This window comes from Terrapene carolina, unplaced genomic scaffold (assembly GCF_002925995.2).
Source record: "Terrapene carolina triunguis isolate 2854851 unplaced genomic scaffold, T_m_triunguis-2.0 Scaffold391, whole genome shotgun sequence".
Lineage (NCBI taxonomy): Eukaryota > Metazoa > Chordata > Testudines > Emydidae > Terrapene > Terrapene triunguis.
In genome coordinates this window covers 623724-641414 of record NW_020664742.1, presented here as the reverse complement: position 1 = coordinate 641414, position 17691 = coordinate 623724, and the positions used below count along the sequence as shown (strand labels likewise).

General features: G+C 41.6%; 1 protein-coding gene across 4 annotated transcripts in view; it reads left to right on the top strand.

The window, feature by feature from the left end:
• The window catches only part of PCNT (pericentrin), a 248169-nt gene that overhangs the window by 70629 nt on the left and 159849 nt on the right, over positions 1-17691 (top strand). For 3 of the 4 annotated variants that reach the window (XM_026658029.1, XM_026658030.1, XM_026658028.1), the window contains exons 7-14: positions 1533-4004; positions 4092-4184; positions 5486-5662; positions 7323-7578; positions 11359-11414; positions 11598-11772; positions 14256-14392; positions 15298-15409. In XM_026658029.1, coding sequence (XP_026513814.1) covers positions 1533-4004; positions 4092-4184; positions 5486-5662; positions 7323-7578; positions 11359-11414; positions 11598-11772; positions 14256-14392; positions 15298-15409 — 3478 coding nt within the window. The remainder of the gene's footprint in view (positions 1-1532; positions 4005-4091; positions 4185-5485; positions 5663-7322; positions 7579-11358; positions 11415-11597; positions 11773-14255; positions 14393-15297; positions 15410-17691) is intronic. The other variant, XM_026658033.1, reaches the window with a different exon arrangement.

Sequence of the window (17691 nt, the reverse complement as noted above, 5' to 3'; positions counted from 1 at the left end):
GTGGATACTGCTTGGGAGTCACCTAAAATAGAATCGACATGAGCAAGCACTCGAAGACGCAAAAACGGTTACCTACCTGTTCATAACTGTTGTTCTTCAAGATGTGTTGCTCATGTCCATTCCATTTCCCGCCCTCCTGCCCCTCTGTTGGAGTTGCTGGCAAGAAGGAACTGAGTAGGCGCAGGGCCGGCGGCGCCTGGTATACTGCCGCATGGGAGTGCCACTCCAGAGTGTGCCACAACCGGCCCTACAGATACCACTAAGGCAGAAATCTCCGACAGCTGTGCACGTGGGTGCACACACATCTAAAATGGAATGGACATGAGCAACAGATCTCGAAGAACAACAGTTACGAAAAGGTAGGTAACCATTTTTTGTTCAGAGAAACACTCAAAGAATTGCCCTCTTTCAAAAGGGTTGTCATTTTGTATTATTCTCAAAGAGACTGATGGCACAAGTTGTCATTAGCAAAGGTTGCTACTGCTTCCATTCACCTGCTCCTCTCTACCCCCTGGTAGCATAGGGGCCAGCAGTCTTCCCTGAGGGCAGTTTGACTTTGTTTCCATTGTGAACAATGGGAGGCAGTAGCTATTTTTGTTAAGGGCAGGCTGTGACCTCAGTCCCATTGAGAATGATGGGTAATGGAGGCTGTTTTGAAATAGGACAGCTCTTCATGAGTGTCTCTGAAATAGAAGATTTTATGTGCCAGCCTGTGTTGAACGAGAAATTTTCAATTATCAAAAATAATGCTATGAAATTTATTTTTCATCCTAAAAAATCTACCTGTTGCACTAGGTCTATTCAACAGAGAAGGCAGGAGGGAAGGGGAAACCGAGGAGTGCATTCTGCCCTCTGATGTGTTCCTCTGCTGATACAGAACACCCGTAAACCCAGCTTAGTTGGCCTGTATGCTTTGGCTGCTTAGCACTCGTTCAGAATAGTACAGAACAGCTAGCATACGCTGGTGAATCTGGCCCTAAAAGTTAAAAAATACTAACCACGTTCAAGTGATTACAAGTATCATGAGTATCAGTCTCTTTGGGTTTCTTATTTAGTGTTCATGAGTGAAAATGTTAATTTAAAATGCAAGGGAATTCCTGAATAAAAACCCTTAAACTGAATTCAGCTGAGGTCATACTTACAAGAAACCCAAATATGATGAGATATGATGATGCACAGTTAAAACACCTGTGCAATGTTCACACTTGCCTGTAGTGACATTATGAGAAAAAAAATTCTGTTTTTAAAAGTTAGTGTACTGTGGAACCAGTCACTAATATGCATTCATCCTAATGCCGTGGAATTGTGATTTTAAAATATAGTTTAAAAGTGGACACATTTCCTTTAAACACACCATAAATCAGCGGTGTAAGTCCTCCCACTCTCACGGGCAAGCTTTCTCCGTGGCATAGACAAATCAGCAAGCCCTCCAGTTAAGGGAAATTTTTTGGGGGGAGGGATATTAAACTGAAAATTTCAGAGAAATTGAAATAGCTGGGTGTTTAGTTCATGTGTAATATTTTATTTTTAAGAATACCAAAGATAAAGAAAGTATGCTTGCACAGAAGGAAGAGAATCTGAGTAATACAATGCAACAGATGTACAACAATATAGGAGAAAAAGAAGAAATCATTAAAGGTCTTCAAGATATAGTGACATTAGAAAGGTCTAATTTATCTCTTCTACAACACACTCTTTCTCTCCGGGACACAGAGATAATGCAGTTAAAAAATGAAATTGCTTCAGCCAAGATGAAAGAACAGGAATGTATTGAAGAATTGAAAACAAACCACAAAAGGGATATTTGTAGACAGTTGGAAGAGTGTCACAGAAAAGAGATAGTAAGAGTTAAGGAGGTTTGTGAAGAAGAGATGAATAAAAAATATAAGAATGAACTTGAGCAGTTAAAAAGAGAACTCTCTGCTTTGAATTCTGATGAAGATTTTCAGAATTTAAATGCAATAATTATTGATTTAAATAATAAACTGCATGAGTCTGAAATGCATAGACACAACTTGTGCAAGCAACTTAAAAATCAAATGGAGGATTTTCAGAGAGAGAGATCTGAAATTGAGCTGAGGTATAAGGATTTGGTAGAAGACCTCAAATTACAGCTTACTAATGCAGAAAAACAGGCTAAGGAAGCACAGGAATCTAAACAAGAAAAGGAGTATTTGAATGACGAGATCCAAAAACTCAACTCCTTCATCCAGGAATTAAGTGAAAAGCTGCTCCTTGAGACAAAAAATAACAAAGATTTAAAGCATAAGCACGATGAAGAAATAACTCTCTATAATTTGAAGTTAAAAAAGTTAGAGCAGGAGGAAAAATTGTTACAGGCGGTGTCAGAATCACAGAAAGCAGAGCTTGAGAAGATGCAGAGTAAATTATGCCAGCATGAAGGTGAAATACAGTTAGTTCGTGAAGAACTGGAGTTCCAACATGGCTTGCGAGTGGACTCTTTTAAAACTGAATTAGAAGATACACACAAAAATCTAGAGAAGGACCATAAAAGTTATGAAGCTGATAACATGTCTGAAGAAAATATGATAGAACTAGGATCTTTCATAGAAGATGCAGACATATTAACTAAATATCTTGTCTCCACTGAGAGACAGGAGCAGTCATACATATCAAACAACTCTGGACTTCTTGACACTGAAGAGGGTAGGCTTGATAAATTTGTACTAGATAGCAACATCATTTTAGAACCTAACATGGACTCCACAGCAGATAAGTTAATGTTTAGCCCTGATGAACAAAAGTGTCTTAGCAGTGTACTGCAAGGGACTTCTGATGAAACAGAGCTGGACGCTGAGGCTTTTGCTTCATATTTGTCAGGTGACTCCTTGCTGCAAAATGAAATAAGTGACAGTAAGGAGGTGAAGGATGAAGAGAAAGCAGGCTTGATGGAGAGATGTGTTAAGCTAATTAAGCAGCTCAGTGAAAAAGAGTCAGCACTGAACAAATCCTATCAGGAGACCCAAGAAGCTCTTGAAAAATGGGAAAAAGCAACAGCTGAACTTTCCATTACCCATTTAGAACTGAATAAGGAGCGAGAAGCACGGGTTCATTGTGAAGAAGAACTTGATCAAAAAGTAAAGAAGGAGAAAGAGCTTGAAAACAAAATAAACTTTCTGGAAAAGCAGGGTGAAGACAGAGATCAAACAGTTTGTAGTGAAGAATTAGGGTTTGGAATAAAGGCTTCAAAGTCGCATACTTGGCAGGAGATGATAAAAGACCTCAAGCAGGAAAGAGAAACATTGATGATGCAATTGAGGGCTCAGGAGCAATTAGTAAAAGAAGTTCAAGAGCAGAAAACTGCCTCTGATTCAGTAACGAGTGAAGTACAGTCCCTTTTTGGACGTCAACTAGCTGCTTTGCAAAGCCAAAGGGATCAAATGCAAGTCCAGCTTGATGCCCAGAAGGCCAAAAACCAGACTATGGCTGAACTTCTTGGTCAGAAAACCATAGTAGAAGAGACATTACTGAAAGAACAGGAGGCTCTCAAAGCTGAAATCAATAATAAAGAACAAAGTTTAACACTCACACTTAGGGAGAATGTAACCTTACAAGAAAGATTGTCTGCTGTAGAGCAGAATCTAATAAAAGCAGAAAACGCTCTGGAAGAGAATCTTGAAAAAAATATACATGATCTTAATATGAAAACGAAAAACTTTGAAAAAGCACTGGAGTGTGAAAGATTGGAATTTGAGGAGAAATTGAAATCCAGTAACTTGGAACTTCAGAAACTTAACATTGAAATACAGGCCAAAAAAATTGAATACATTGAAAAAGAAAACAAACTGATTGAGGAAGTGGCTTATTTGAAGAAGGTTCAGGTGGAACTGGAGAATCACCTTCAGGAGACTGTGCAGAAGTCCGCACAAGCCATACAGGAGGTACAGTCTGAGATGAGGAGACATTATGAAGAGGAAATTAGTAAAATGGAATCTCATCATCTTTCTGAAACAGCAAAAATGAATCGGGTACACCAGAAAGAGGTAGGTAGCTCTAATAATGACACGAGGATTTGTATTTCTGAATGCTTGGTAAATGGTAATTTCAAAAAAATTCATCCTTCTTTTCAGATAGAAGAGCTAAATGCAGAAATAAAAGAGAAGGTGGAAAAACAGCAGAACTTGGAGGAGGAACGAAAAGAACAGATTGGATTAATTAAAAAGGTATTTTTTTGTAACAGGCTTATTTTAGAAAGATTCTGCATGTCTGATTTCTTCAGAGACAGAAAATCAACATGGGTTTTTGCAAGAGTAAAGATAGTTTTGTTGACTTTGAGACTACTGTCCTAATGGCTTGTTAATGCTGGAAGGACAAAAGTGCAAAATGTCCACAATCCAGTAAAAATTCTGTGCTGTATTTGTGACGTTCCCCTCTGGTTTTATCTGGATTGGTAATCTGCTAGGTCACTCCAGTCCTTGAATCTGGGAGCCAGCCTTACCCTGCTCTGCTGTGAGAACCCCCACTCCTGGTCTGTTCATGGACAGCCTCTGGCATGTAAGCTGCTCCTTGGATTGTGCAGTTGAATGACACTAGCCAATACCTCCAGTCCCGGACTCAACCCTAGGAACCTCCGTCTTGCAGTGTCCAGTTATGCCCGCTGGATGCTGCAAGCTTCTATGAGTTCATCAATTTAACAAAGAAATTGATATGTACCGGGTTTGTTATCTCAAGGGAGCCTCTGAAACACTTCAAACCAAACACACTGCTTCAGGTAGAATAAACAAACAAATTTATTAACTAAAGTGATTATAAGTCAAAACATAACAAGTCAGATTTGGTCAAATGAAATAAAAACAAAACGCATTCTAAGCTGATCTTAACACTTTCAGTGTCCTTACAAACTTAGATGCTTCTCACCACAGGCTGGCTGGTTGCTCTACAGCCAGGTTCTCCCCTTTGATCAGCGCTTCAGTCGCTTGGTGTGGTGTCTGTAGATGTAGGTGGAAGAGAGGGGAAGACCATGGCAAGTGTCTTTCCCTTTTATCATGCCCTTTCTTCCCTCTTGGCTCCCCCCCCCCCCCCCCCCCCCCGAGTCAGGTGAGCATTACCTCATCGCAGTTCCAAACTCACCAAAGGAAGGAGAGGTGACTCCCTCCAGAGTCTAACAGATTCTTTTGTTGCTGCCTAGGCTTGTGTCCTTTGTTCCTGTGCGGCTGGGCTGGGTTTGTCCCATACCTGTCCTGATGAGGTGTGAACTGCCTCTCTGCTCTCAGAGAGTTTTTGCCTGGGCTTATTTTGAGCCATGAGAATACATTTTCAGCCTCCTAACTACATACATGAAATTATAACCTATAACATTACTATAATACTGTAATAACAGTGCTCAGTGCATCATGAGCCTTCGGAAGACACCCAACATGACAAACTTTGCATTGCATACCACACAATCATTTTATAAAGATGAACATGAGGAATGTAGGGTGTTCCCCCGAGGTACAGAGCGTCACAGTGTTCTTCTCTCCAGGTTCATGAAAGAGAACATGATCGTGAAATTAATGAACTAATTATTAAACATGAAGATGAAATGAAAGAGCTACGTGCTGAACTAATTAAGGAACAGCAGCAACTGTTGGATGAACTTCAGCAACAAATGGAAGGTACACATAAAACAGAGATGCAGCATGCTCAGCTCCAGTCACAGGTACAGTATGTATGCACAGTAATTATTTAGGCAAATTTCCTGGCTGTCACATTTTACAGTTAATTCGCTTGCAAAGAGGAGCCGTTTTTCTAACAAAATAAGCCATCTTTGGAGGAATGCCTTGTGCTATCATAAAGACTACATTTGAAGAATCAATAGGGATTGTTATGCTAAGAGGACTGCAGATACCATCTTCTATGGAAGGGTCTCCAATGTCCTCAATCTTACCTCTTATTCTTTAGAAAATTGACAAAATTTAGACAATTTGTGAAGGGAAGAAGCTTGCTTATCTTCATAAATATAAATAAGGATCTGCAGTAACTTCTGGGAATGGAGAGAGGCAGACAAAGAATAAGAGGCTAATATGCCTTTTTGGTGTTCTAATCAATAGATATGCATTTTTTTTTCTTCTTTGCATGTTAGGTTTGCACAAAATTCTAGTGCAAGGTAATGTTTTACCCAGTCTCTAGTGTTGCTAGACCTCTAGAAATATGGAATAGTGGTTGTATGTGCTGCAATATTGGGAATTGTAAAGTATGGCAGAAAATCAAACTGAAACTTAGTCTTGCTTCAGCCAGGTCTTATGAATTGCATGAAGGTAATCCATCACACACAACTTTACTGCAATGTGTATACTGAGTGTATTTTTGTCAGTGTGTCACATCCCTTCTTATGGGTTTTACAGTTTGTTATTGAGTCTACACTAGGTAAACTCTGAATTTAAATATTAAATATTACTCCAAATATCCCTCTAAAGAGTCCATGGACCTTTTAATTGTTACATATTTATTGACTCTGTATCGGATAAGATCGTAATGATGTTACTTGAATTTACAAGTGGAGGCCCTGATCTTGCAAGCTGCTACACGCATATATAATTATACGCATGTGAGTAGCCCCATTGATGTTATTTGGCAGGCCTAAATTCCCTTCTCTCTAAATATTTAATCCATTTTTAAACACCCATTAATTCTAGGAATACATAGGATACAATTACTTTTGTGTCTAATCCCTAAATATTGGCTATAAGTATTTGTATATATGTAGAATAGAAACTTTATAATCCATTGTAAAGCTTAGTTGCTGCTACTGCTAACTGATAGGTCAGAACTGAATCAATGAGCAGCACAAGAGAAATGTATATTTACATCATTGTTTCTATCTCAACACTTCTGATATTGGTTATTCACTCTACCAGTGACAGCTTTGTGAGGTATGATGCACTGTGATGGACTCAAAGGGTAAAAGTGGAAATTTGCAGCAATGCTATAGACAATAATACTGTGCATTTTTGCAATTTCCTTTTTACATTTCATACCTTTCTGAAGATGCTGCAGGGAGGCGGATTGCTGGCAGGCATTCCCTATCAGCAGATAATCTTAAGAGAAAGAAAAGGCAAACAGTTTGGAGATAATATCAAACAGACTTTACTACTGGAAGGAGAGATAGTAAAGACTGTACTCATTAATAAAAAGCTTCTGCAAGCCAGATGAGAACTAGAATCTGGTTTTTCTGCTATTCCATTTCCAGCCATGAATATGTTTTATATGAAAATAACAGACTAGCAATAAATATAGAGGTGTGTGTATATAATTGAAACTGGTATAGAAAAATGGTAATATATTTCACTTAAACCATGTTTTTCGCTTTCCCACTGTAGACACTGCACAATCTTGAGTTGGAAGGTTTACGACTAAGTCTAACTAATATGCACACATCCCAGTTGGAGCTGATGCAGTCTAACTTGAGAAAGGAGAAGGAAACTGCCCTTGTGGAGTTACGGGAGATGCTCAATGATAAGCGTGCTCAGGAAGTAGCAATTCTACAGAGCCGACATCAGTTTGAGTTGGAACATATTAATGAACAACATCTGAAGGAAAAAGAAGAAATTGCACTGAAACATCAACAAGAACTAGGTATTATGAACTTGGGAGTTAGGGGGCTGATTATGCAACTGCTGAGCATTTGATTGCCCCACAATTTCTGATGGGGAGATTCTCAGGCCTGGTCTACATTTAAAATTTATGTTGGCATTACTGTGATGCTCAGGGATGTGAAAAATCCACACACCTGAACGTCATAGCTATGCCAACCTAACCCCTGTTGTAGATGCAGCCAGGTCGACTTGAAGAATGAGCGACACAGCTACTGTCGGTTAGGAAGGTAGTGTTCTTACAGCAACACAAAAACCTCATTTCTGCATCTACACTATGGGGCTATGACAGTATAGCTACAGCCCCGTAGCTGGACCACTCTATGCCCCATAGTGTAAACATAGCCTCTTTTTGGTCTGTCCTATGGCCTGTTCTTGTCCCTGTTGAAATCTGTGAAAACTGGCATTGACTGCAGTAGGAACAGGGTCAGGCATTATATGTTCAAGGGATTTAGGCCTGCCTCGGATATAAAGCCTTGATTTCCAAAGATATAGCTGTGATAGTTGCCCATTCGTAGAATCATAGGGTTGGAAGGGACCTCAGGAGGTCATCTAGTCCAACCCCCTGCTCAAAGCAGGACCAATCCCCAGACAGATTTTTGCCCCAGCTCCCTAAATGGCCCCCTCAAGGATTGAACTCACACCCCTGGGTTTAGCAGGCCAATGCTCAAACCACTGGGCTATCCCTCCCCCAAAAAATTTTTTAGTAGAATATCAGGGTTGGAAGGGACCTCAGGAGGTCATCAAGTCCAACCCCCTGCTCAAAGCAGGACCAATCCCCAGACAGATTTTTGCCCCAAATAGCCCCCTCAAGGATTGAACTCACAACCCTGAGTTTAGTAGGCCAATGCTCAACCACTGAGCTATCCCTTCCTGCATCATAGGTTGAAGGCCTTCTCCAAACTCAGGTTGCTAAACTCATTGGTTCTAGCATAATCATCTTATGTCATCCCTGTAGACTGGTGCTCCAGTCAATCAGTTTCTTTCTAAACATCTTCAGAGAAGATGACCTCCTAGATTGCTGCATCACATTTTGTCATCTTGTCAACCTTTATTCTACCAGAAATATACTTTTAAACAACTGGTTCTTCAGTCATCTGTCCTCTTCAATATTTATTTCTGAAACTCTTGGTGTTCTCACACTTAGTATTAGGATCATCTGTGTCTTTAACTTTGAATTTCAACTCTTATGCTTTGCTCCAGATCAGACTTTGGTTGGTGCCAGCTGCTGTTACCAGTTGTACCACATAAGCTTTTGCCTTACCTTGAGTCAGCACCAGGTTCATTGTTGTGTTTTTGGAGCAAGTACCTGAAGATTCTCCTGGCTTTCCCTCCCAATACCTGGAAATTAAGTGAGACGTCTACCTGGACGGTACTGAAAGCTTCAGCTGGAGAGCCAGAGTCAAGAGTCCCAGATGAGTTACAAATCTGTATCAGTGCTGCCCTTGGTGGTGTAGGTTTGGTGAAACATTCTACATGACTGTTTCTACACCATCAAGCTAGACTGTTGGAATTGCTGAAATTGCATTGAGGTTTTGCTCTTTGTGCTTCTACATGCCACTCTGGTGCTTCTTGACACAGACGATGACTCCTTGAGCAAGTCATTGCCTTCTTTGAACTGCAAGGACAATTTGTTTGAGAGCCAACAGGCAGCTGTCTCAATTCGTGGAAACAGCTGAGGCCTACAGGTGCCATCAGAGAATATTGAGGAGGCTGATTTCTCTCTCTCTCTCTTTCCCCCCTCAGTTTATGAAGCAGTCCCTTATGCTTATAGTGAAGGGAGACTTCTGCATTGTGGAATTTCAGTATGTGTCAGGGTTGAAGTCTGTGCCCTGTCCTCAACTGTTTTTTGGGTACAGGTGATGCATGAGACTTGTTTGAGGACAAGTGCATCTTCACTGGGCAGAGTGAGAGTGAAATATTGATTTCTTCTTTCGAAAAAGTTTGCATAACATATCTCACACACACCTCCAGTGTGTCTTAGGGTACTTCTGCTGAGAAGTGCCTCCTTTGGCCTTAGCTGCTTGCTAGGACTCCCATCCCCATGTGAAACTTATGAGGCTAGTGGTCAGCCTCTCAGAGCCTTAGGACTCTCTCTTTTAATCTTTAACAAGTCTAAGATTGTTCCTCGGCCTTTGATGCTAAGACTGCTGAAAGTGGTGGTGGAAGGAGGCTGACAATCCTCTTCAGGTTTGCTGTTGGGTCTCACTTGCTGGAGACTTCAGGAGGCCAGCGCGAAGGAGGGAAGGGAAAATCATCCAGTATCCTCCCTTCAAGTCCTCTGCTTTCTCCAGTTTCTCTCCCTCTTTTCCTTTAGACCATAGGAGATGCTATGCAAAGAGCTGAGGAATGGGATGTGGTTGGGAGGGGGTATAGAGATCTTGGGGGGGAAAGCGGCCTTCAGGTAGTGATCCAAAAAAATAGCATCATGCTCTGTGTAGGAGACTCAGAGAGTGAGGTACTTGTTCTCACTAGTTGCTGTCTTCTGCTTCTGTTCCTGTCTCTGGAGCTACTGATGAGCCGAAATTAGCTGTGCAACTTCCACTGACCCATTCTGATAATGATATGTAAAATGTATATAGCTCTTTAAATTGGTTTTATCAATTAAACTTTGGTCCTATGCACTAGATCTCTACTAGATGAGTTCAGTAAACTGTTTCTCTTTTTTAGATTTTTAAGACTCTGAACAAGTCTATTTTTAAAATTTGATAATGTGATAAATTAGATAATGTGTTCCACATTTACTTCAAATTTGCTAGAAAAAAATCTCTCTCAGCAAGTTTTTACACACTGTACATTTTGGAGGGGGAGGTGGCGGGTGCAAGGGTTGAAATCAAATTTGTAATGGAAACTTTAGCTATGTAGTGGCTCTGGCTGCTAGATAGTAAAAGGAAGATGAAGACTATTTCCACTTCCCTTCCACACACAATGCTTGTTTTTTGGTCACATAGGTTTATGACATGTGAGTATCAGCTTGAAATATTATTTTGATCAGGGGTAGAATTGAGGGGGGACAGTAAGTGTTCTCTCCCAAGTTCTGCTGACAAAATAAGCCCCATCCACTTGAAACCTCAGTATGCCCCTTGCATGCATCATGCAGACATTCAAAATATGATCATGAGTGTTCTTTGAACTCCTTGGGCTGTCCCCTCCCCCCAAATGAAGTTTGCATATATCTGTGTGCTCCACTGAGCTCCTTTGGAGCAGCTCAGATGCACTGCTGCACTCTGGCTCCTTTTTGATGAAGGGAAATGGGATTACTACCCCCTCCCCCCCCCGGTTAAAATAAGATGCCACTTTCAGTAAATTTGTGCAGATCTTTGCAATATGATTCTCCCTCCTCTTTCTTGCATTCTTTGCACAGTGAAGTAGTTAGCAATGTTGGCATCTGAAATGTTATTATTGGGCATCTAAGTTAACACTACTGAAATGAATGGGGCAGTTTACACCTCTCTAATGGTGTCATGCTCTCTGCAGACTTGGGCAAACATTGCTGGACCAGTTACACTAAATTTACATCTCCATGGTTTTCTTTGCAACTGAAACAAGCTAGACACTTATTCCTATAAAATAAGAGCTGACACTCTGGCATATAAGAGAGCAGTTTTGAGAGAGATGGTGGTACATCATACTGCTATGTACCTCCTAATTCATGCCTTGAATGTGATGTTTAAAATAAAGTAGGTCTTTCCGTATTTTAAAATGTCATTAGACCCCAATGTTTCTTACTAGTTTGTTTAGTAAACAGAATTTTATTTTGCAGATGAGAGGAAGAAAATAGAATTGGAAATGGAAAAGAAACACATCCAGACCCTGGAGGTATAAGTTCCATACTGTATACTGGACAAGATGAAACTGTACTATAAATCAAAGCTGCCATGATCTCTTCCCTTTTCTATTATAACATTTTTGAAAGGGCAAATAAATGCGATATAAAATAAAAAGAAGCAGAAAAAAATTACTCTTAACTGCTTTACTAATGCACCTATCTTGTTCTGTTAGACTCTTAAAGGAGACTGGGCACTGAAGACCGAAACACGTTTAAAAAACATCCGTGAGGAGCTATCTGAAAAACATCAGACTGAAATGGGTGAACTGCAGAAAACTCTGAAATTGGAACTAGAAAGAGTTAAAGAGGAGCTGAAGAGTCTGTCTCTTAAAAAAGAGCAGGTGGAAAGTAAGTGTTACGCTTTGGAAAGCATTGGCTTTGCTGCAAGATATTTGTTGTGAGGGATTAAAGCTGGCCAGAGTAACTTTAGGAGTTGTACAGTGCATATAAAACAGCAATAATGTTTCAATTTTAACATTTGCAGTTAGAACCATGCCAATGACCTGTACTTGTTCAGAAATTAGCAGTTACAAAGTGACTGCATCTTAAATATAAAGGCTGATAAGCCACATTGGCTAGTGTGTAGTTGTAATTGTAGCAAACTTAAGATGAAAACCCAGAATGCATTTTCCCCACAAATATAAAAAAGGTAAGTGCCTACAATTTACAGAAGTTGGTCTAATAAAAGATATTATCTCCCCCACATTGTGTCTCTCTCATCCTGGGACCAACATAGCTACAACAAGACTGCAAGCTACAATTTTGCTGTCAATTGAGGGCTGAATCCTTCAGCATGGGGCACGAGTCATTTGTGCTTTTGAATTAGAGTAAATTGCGGATTCTCTGTAGTTAGAAGTCCTTAAATCAAAATTTCAGGACTTCAGAAATTCAGCCAGAGATTATGGGTCTATTACAGGAGTGGGTGGTTGAGGCTCTATGGCCTGCGAGGTGCAACAGGTCAGACTAGATCAGCGGTTCTCAAACTGTGGGTTGTGATCCCATTTTAATGGGGTCGCCAGGGTTGGCTTAGACTTGCTGGAGCTTGGGAGCAAAGCTGAATCCCAAGCCCCACTACCGGGGGCTGAAGCCGAAGCCCGAGAGCTTCAGCCCTGGGTGGCAGGGCTCAGGTTACAAGCCCCCTGCCTGGGGCTGAAGCCCTTGGGCTCGGGCTTAGGCTTTGGTTCCCCTGCCCAGGGTGCTGGGGCTCAGGCAGGCTCAGGCTGTGGTCCACTCTCTTGGGGTCGTATAGTAATTTTTGTTGTCAGAAGGGGGTTACAATGATGTTTGAGAACTCCTGGACTAGATGATCATGATGGTTCCTTCTGACATTAAAGTCTATGATAGTCTCTGAGTGTCTTAATTAGGCAAAACTTCCATTAATTTCAGTGAGTGTTTTGCCTGATTTAAAGATTTCCAGATGGTATTCTGAACAGCCAGACTCCTGTTTGGATCTTAACAATATGGACGTATGATAGATTTTGGCAATTCTTTAAAATAATTGTCTCAAAAGTTACCTTCAGCAGAGTAACTGAAAGCCTCGCTACTCAGAAAAGTGAGGGCCAGGATGAATAAATGACCACGTGTGAAAATTTTTGCTGCTTTTAGGAGTCTGAAACGTGAGTGTGAAGGGCTCCTGAAGCCCTTGCCTTTGGAGAATTCTATCAGCAAGAGGCATAGCTGGAAGTGAAGGGGGCAGAGCTGGCCAGTTGGTTTAGGAGCCATATGTCCTCTGAGGTACCTCGTAGGTGAGAGCCAGGGGAAATGGCAACTATTTCAAATAAATGGAAAGCTGGCTTCAGGGTACCTGGCACTGGGGAACTTTGTGCCAGCTGGAATGCAGCAAAACCAGCCTTGAGATATAAGCTCCATCCCGTTACCCATGCATAGCATTGGATGCTTTTACTATCCTGCTAGCAGTTCTCTGGCTGCTGTGAAGGAACCTACCTATGAGTCTCTTCCTCCCCAGTCTCCTGTTGATTTTTTACTTGTTCCCCCAGAGTGCACAGTCCAGCTATCTGTATGTGACAGAATCATTTCTGTCACTGCATTGTGGCTGGGTGGGAGTGACTTGCAGGCAGGGTTCCCTCTCTGTGACAGAGCAAAGGTCTGCTGAGGAGAAGCAGGTGGCAGGTCCATTTTGCTTAGGGAGAGCTCACTTATGTGGTGGGATTGACTCCAACTGCCATCAATCTTCCAAGTGCTCCTATCTGTTTGAGGTGAGTGCATCTGCCCTTATCTGTCCTTGTCTGCCTTCCTTCTTCTGCAACTGTTTGTGCTGGTAGCAGAAGTGTTTTCCAGTGCCATGGCCAACTATTTCTCCTTGCCCTTCCAGTCCTGGCTGCCAGCAACATTGTGAATGGGAGGTTCTCTGGAGAAATGTGTTCCCTGTGCATTTAAGGCTGCTGCTGTTTATTATGGCATTGTCTCTTACATATGTTTTGTCTTCAGGTAGCCGCCTCTGGTGTCCTCCCTCAGGACCACACCACCTGCTGATGGCATTTCACACTGGACCATAAGGCTCTGTGTGGAAATTCCAAGTTTCCACCTCCTGCACTTCTTTACTGTTACAGTTCTTAGCGTGCTCATTACTGTGGTATAAGTGCCTGTGCTGAGCTAGCCAGTTGGTGCCTTTCACAAGGTTGTAATGGCCCTGTCAGTTATTAACCTAGATAGAAAATGCCTTAAACTTACAGTTAGCTAGCCTATTAGCTTATTGGCCTGGATTCATAATATTGTGCTTTAATTAGTCACAAAACTGATGTTGCATTAGGTAGTTCACAAGAAAAAAAAGTCTAATCTAGTAATGTAACAGCACTAACTTTGTTTTGTAGTGAAATGTAAAAACCTGGAGAACGAACACCAGATGGCAATTACAATACTACGTGAACAGCTGCAGACGGAACATGACCAATGTCTAGAAAACCTAAAAAGGAAAAGCAAGGAAAGAGAACAGGAGATGCAGCAGGAGGTTAATAAGATTTTTTGTTTTGAATGTTTGGTATGAATTAGGTAAGTGGCATAGTATTTAGGAGCCACAAGTGTTATTAAATAATGTGGGCCACTCTTCTGTATTTAAAATTTAGATTTTTTTTTTTAAGGGGATATGTAGCATGATGTATGTTTTTTGTTGTTTTTTATATCAAATTTAAGAGCATGAAACACAAATCAATATTAGAATAGTATTCATAGTTTTTAAGCTGGACTTAACTTTATATAACACATTGCTAGATCTCCTGATGTGGCCTTTCCTGCAATTTAATCAAATCTTTACCATCGTTCTTATTTAATATAGTTTCAGTTACTGATTCCTATATTTTTCTCAGTTATTTTGTTCACCACATTCATAGTCTCACCAGTCGTGACATAAGCGGATGGCTCCCTCATTTGTTTCAATTAGAGGGAGGTTCATAGAGGAGTTAGGTGTTTCAGGGCTGGTCCACACTACCTGCCTGATTCGGTGGGTAGAGATCGATCTTCTGGGATCGATTTATCGTGTCTCATCTGGACGCGATAGATCGATCCCAGAAGCGCTCCCCCGTCGACTGCGGAACTCCTGCTCGCCGAGAGGAGGAAGCGCTGTCGACGGGGGAGCCTGCCTGCGCCGCGTGGACCCGAAGTAAGTAAATTTAGTTCAATCTAGGAAACGTCGACTTCAGCTACACTATTCTTGTAGCTGAAGTTGCGTTTCCTAGATCGATCCCCCGCCCCAGTGTGGACCTGCCCTCAGTGTCTCCACCAGCCTCTGCTGTGAACCCAGGGTCTGGATGGTACTATAGCATTTCCACCCATTAGTAGCGTAGCTGTTTCTAAGACATGAAAATAGGCAGCTATTAAAACTAAAAAAATACATAATTCTTAATGCATCTTTCATAGATGGAGAAACTTCAGGCCACATATGAAGAATTAAAAACTCGATCACAAGAAGAAATCAAACAGCTTTGGTCTCAGCTTGATAGCACACGAGCAAGTCGACAAGAGCTAAGTGGTATGATTGAAACACATTTCGGTTCTTGCCTTAGCTTACCTAGAACAACACTGCGCGTGAAACAGTTTTTAACAAAATGTATTGAACAGGCATTCAGTCACAGGAGCATACAGCAGGAGTTGTCATACAGGATTAGATGAATGGTCCATTTAATTCAGTTTCTGGCCAGTACCAGATGCTTCAGAATAAGGTTTAAAACCCTCAAGTAGGCAATACCACGCCTATGGGGAAAGTTTCAGTCCTGTTCTGGTGGTTTATAATTTGTCCTAAAGTATGAAGGCAGAGATGCCCTACAATTTTATTGTGTCAAATTATGGTGTGGTGGTATCTGTGCCAAAGTTGAAGTTGCAGCTGAGCTGTCATCACTGCTGCTGTCGCTTCCACTGCTATTATCTGTCTATGTTGCATTAGTAACCAGAGGACCCGTAGCGTTTGGCAGTTTACAAACAGGTAGTAAAATACAGCCCACGTCCCTTAAATCTTAAAATCAAATTTAAGATGAGATAGGAGCAATAGGAACACATGGTTACGTCAAATAGTATTATGCACAATATGTGGAGGGTTTTTAAAGATATAAATCAACACGAAATATTGATGGCAGTAATTCCTACTGCCCACCAATAACACTTGTCATTTGGCTTTTTATCATTACCCTGATCTTGGCCCACTTTAATATCTGTGAACAAAGGCATAGGTTAGATTAGTTCTGAAGCTGAAATAGGGTTTCATAGTAGATTTGAATTGAGGTGGACAAGGATTCTGGAATTACATCTTAAAATTAAAGGGATTCATTAGTATTCAGGTGGTCATTTTAATGCTTAGTCCTTTCATCCCTAGAAGATCCACTGGAAGGGAGGAGGAATGCCCCCACAATCCCCTTGTTCTCCCCTTCTTGCAAACCGTATGTTCCTAGCAAGGGATCCCCTCACCTGCTCATCCCTTACAGGGCTCTCTCTTCTTCTGCTGATTTTATGAGGTGAGCAGAAGTGAGCGTCCTCTCCTTCTGCAGACCTTGTGGGGGAAATGTCCGATCTCCCTGCTCTCCAAGGTCACAAGTTAAGGGTGCTGAATTTTTTTTAAAGGGAAATTTCCAGACAAAATTCTTTATGCTAGAATTAATGTTGCCAGTGCAGCCTGTGATTTTAAGTGTATATTAGCTTTTCAAGAATGTTTGGGTTTTGAAAAAATAATTAACCCCCAAAACCAACAAGCAGAAGAGCAAACATTTAAAAGCCAGGAAAGTGAGTTTAAATTGGCAGTTCTCAAACAAGATATTAACTCATAAAAATTACAACAAAAACATTTACTCTGTCCCAGTATATTTGCAATACAACATATAATGTAGCCATAAGTAAGGTTACATTTTTGTCACGGGTATTTTTAGTAAAAGTCATGGACAGGTCACTGGCAGTAAACAAAATTTCACGGCCCATGACCTGTTCATGACTTTTAATATACCCCTGACTAAAACTGGATGTGTGTGCGCGCCACGGGTGCCCGGGGAAGCGGCCTTGAGGGGGTGCCGTGGGTGCTTGGGTGGGGAGGGTTGGTGGGGCTGGGGAAGCGGTGCCTTCCAGCTCTAGCTCCACGTGCTGCCTCCCCTCCGTCCCAGGCTCCGGTTCTGTAGCTCTCATTGGCTGGGAACCTCGGCCAATGGGAGCTGCGGGGGCGGTGCCTGTGGGCGGAGGCAGCATGTGGAGCTAGGAGCTGAGGCAGGGGAGTTCCTGTCAGCCTTCCGGGGAGCCCCCCTCCCCCCAGGTAAGCACTGCCCCGCACCCCAATCCACAGCCCTGAGCCCACGCCCCTGCAGCAGCCGGTGCGACTGGCCCAGGGACTGCCTGAGCTGCTCAGGCGGCTCCCAGGCCAGCCGCATGGGCCGCTGCAGAAGTCACGGAGGTCTTGGAAAGTCATAAGTATTGCGTGCTTTTTTAAAAAAGTTGGTCTTATGGAAATGTCTGAAGGCAGCTATGCTGAAATGTAAGTGTAAGGTAGAGAAAGCAGAGTGGAGTGATGGTAAAATCTGCCACTGATAGCATTCATTTTATATTCAGTGTACTATAGACGTTTCCTGAATGAGAGTTGTCTTAAAAGAAAAGTTTTGTTAACTTAGAGCTTAACGTACATGTTCTACGGCTGTATACCTCATTAATTTTATAAATGGATTGTTCAGAGAGCTGGTGCCTTTTGATTAGATGGTGAGTGACATGGCCACACTTGTATGTGCACAAAGTGTTGCACTATAGATGTAAGAATGAAAAAGACCTCAGAAGACTGTGCTTTTA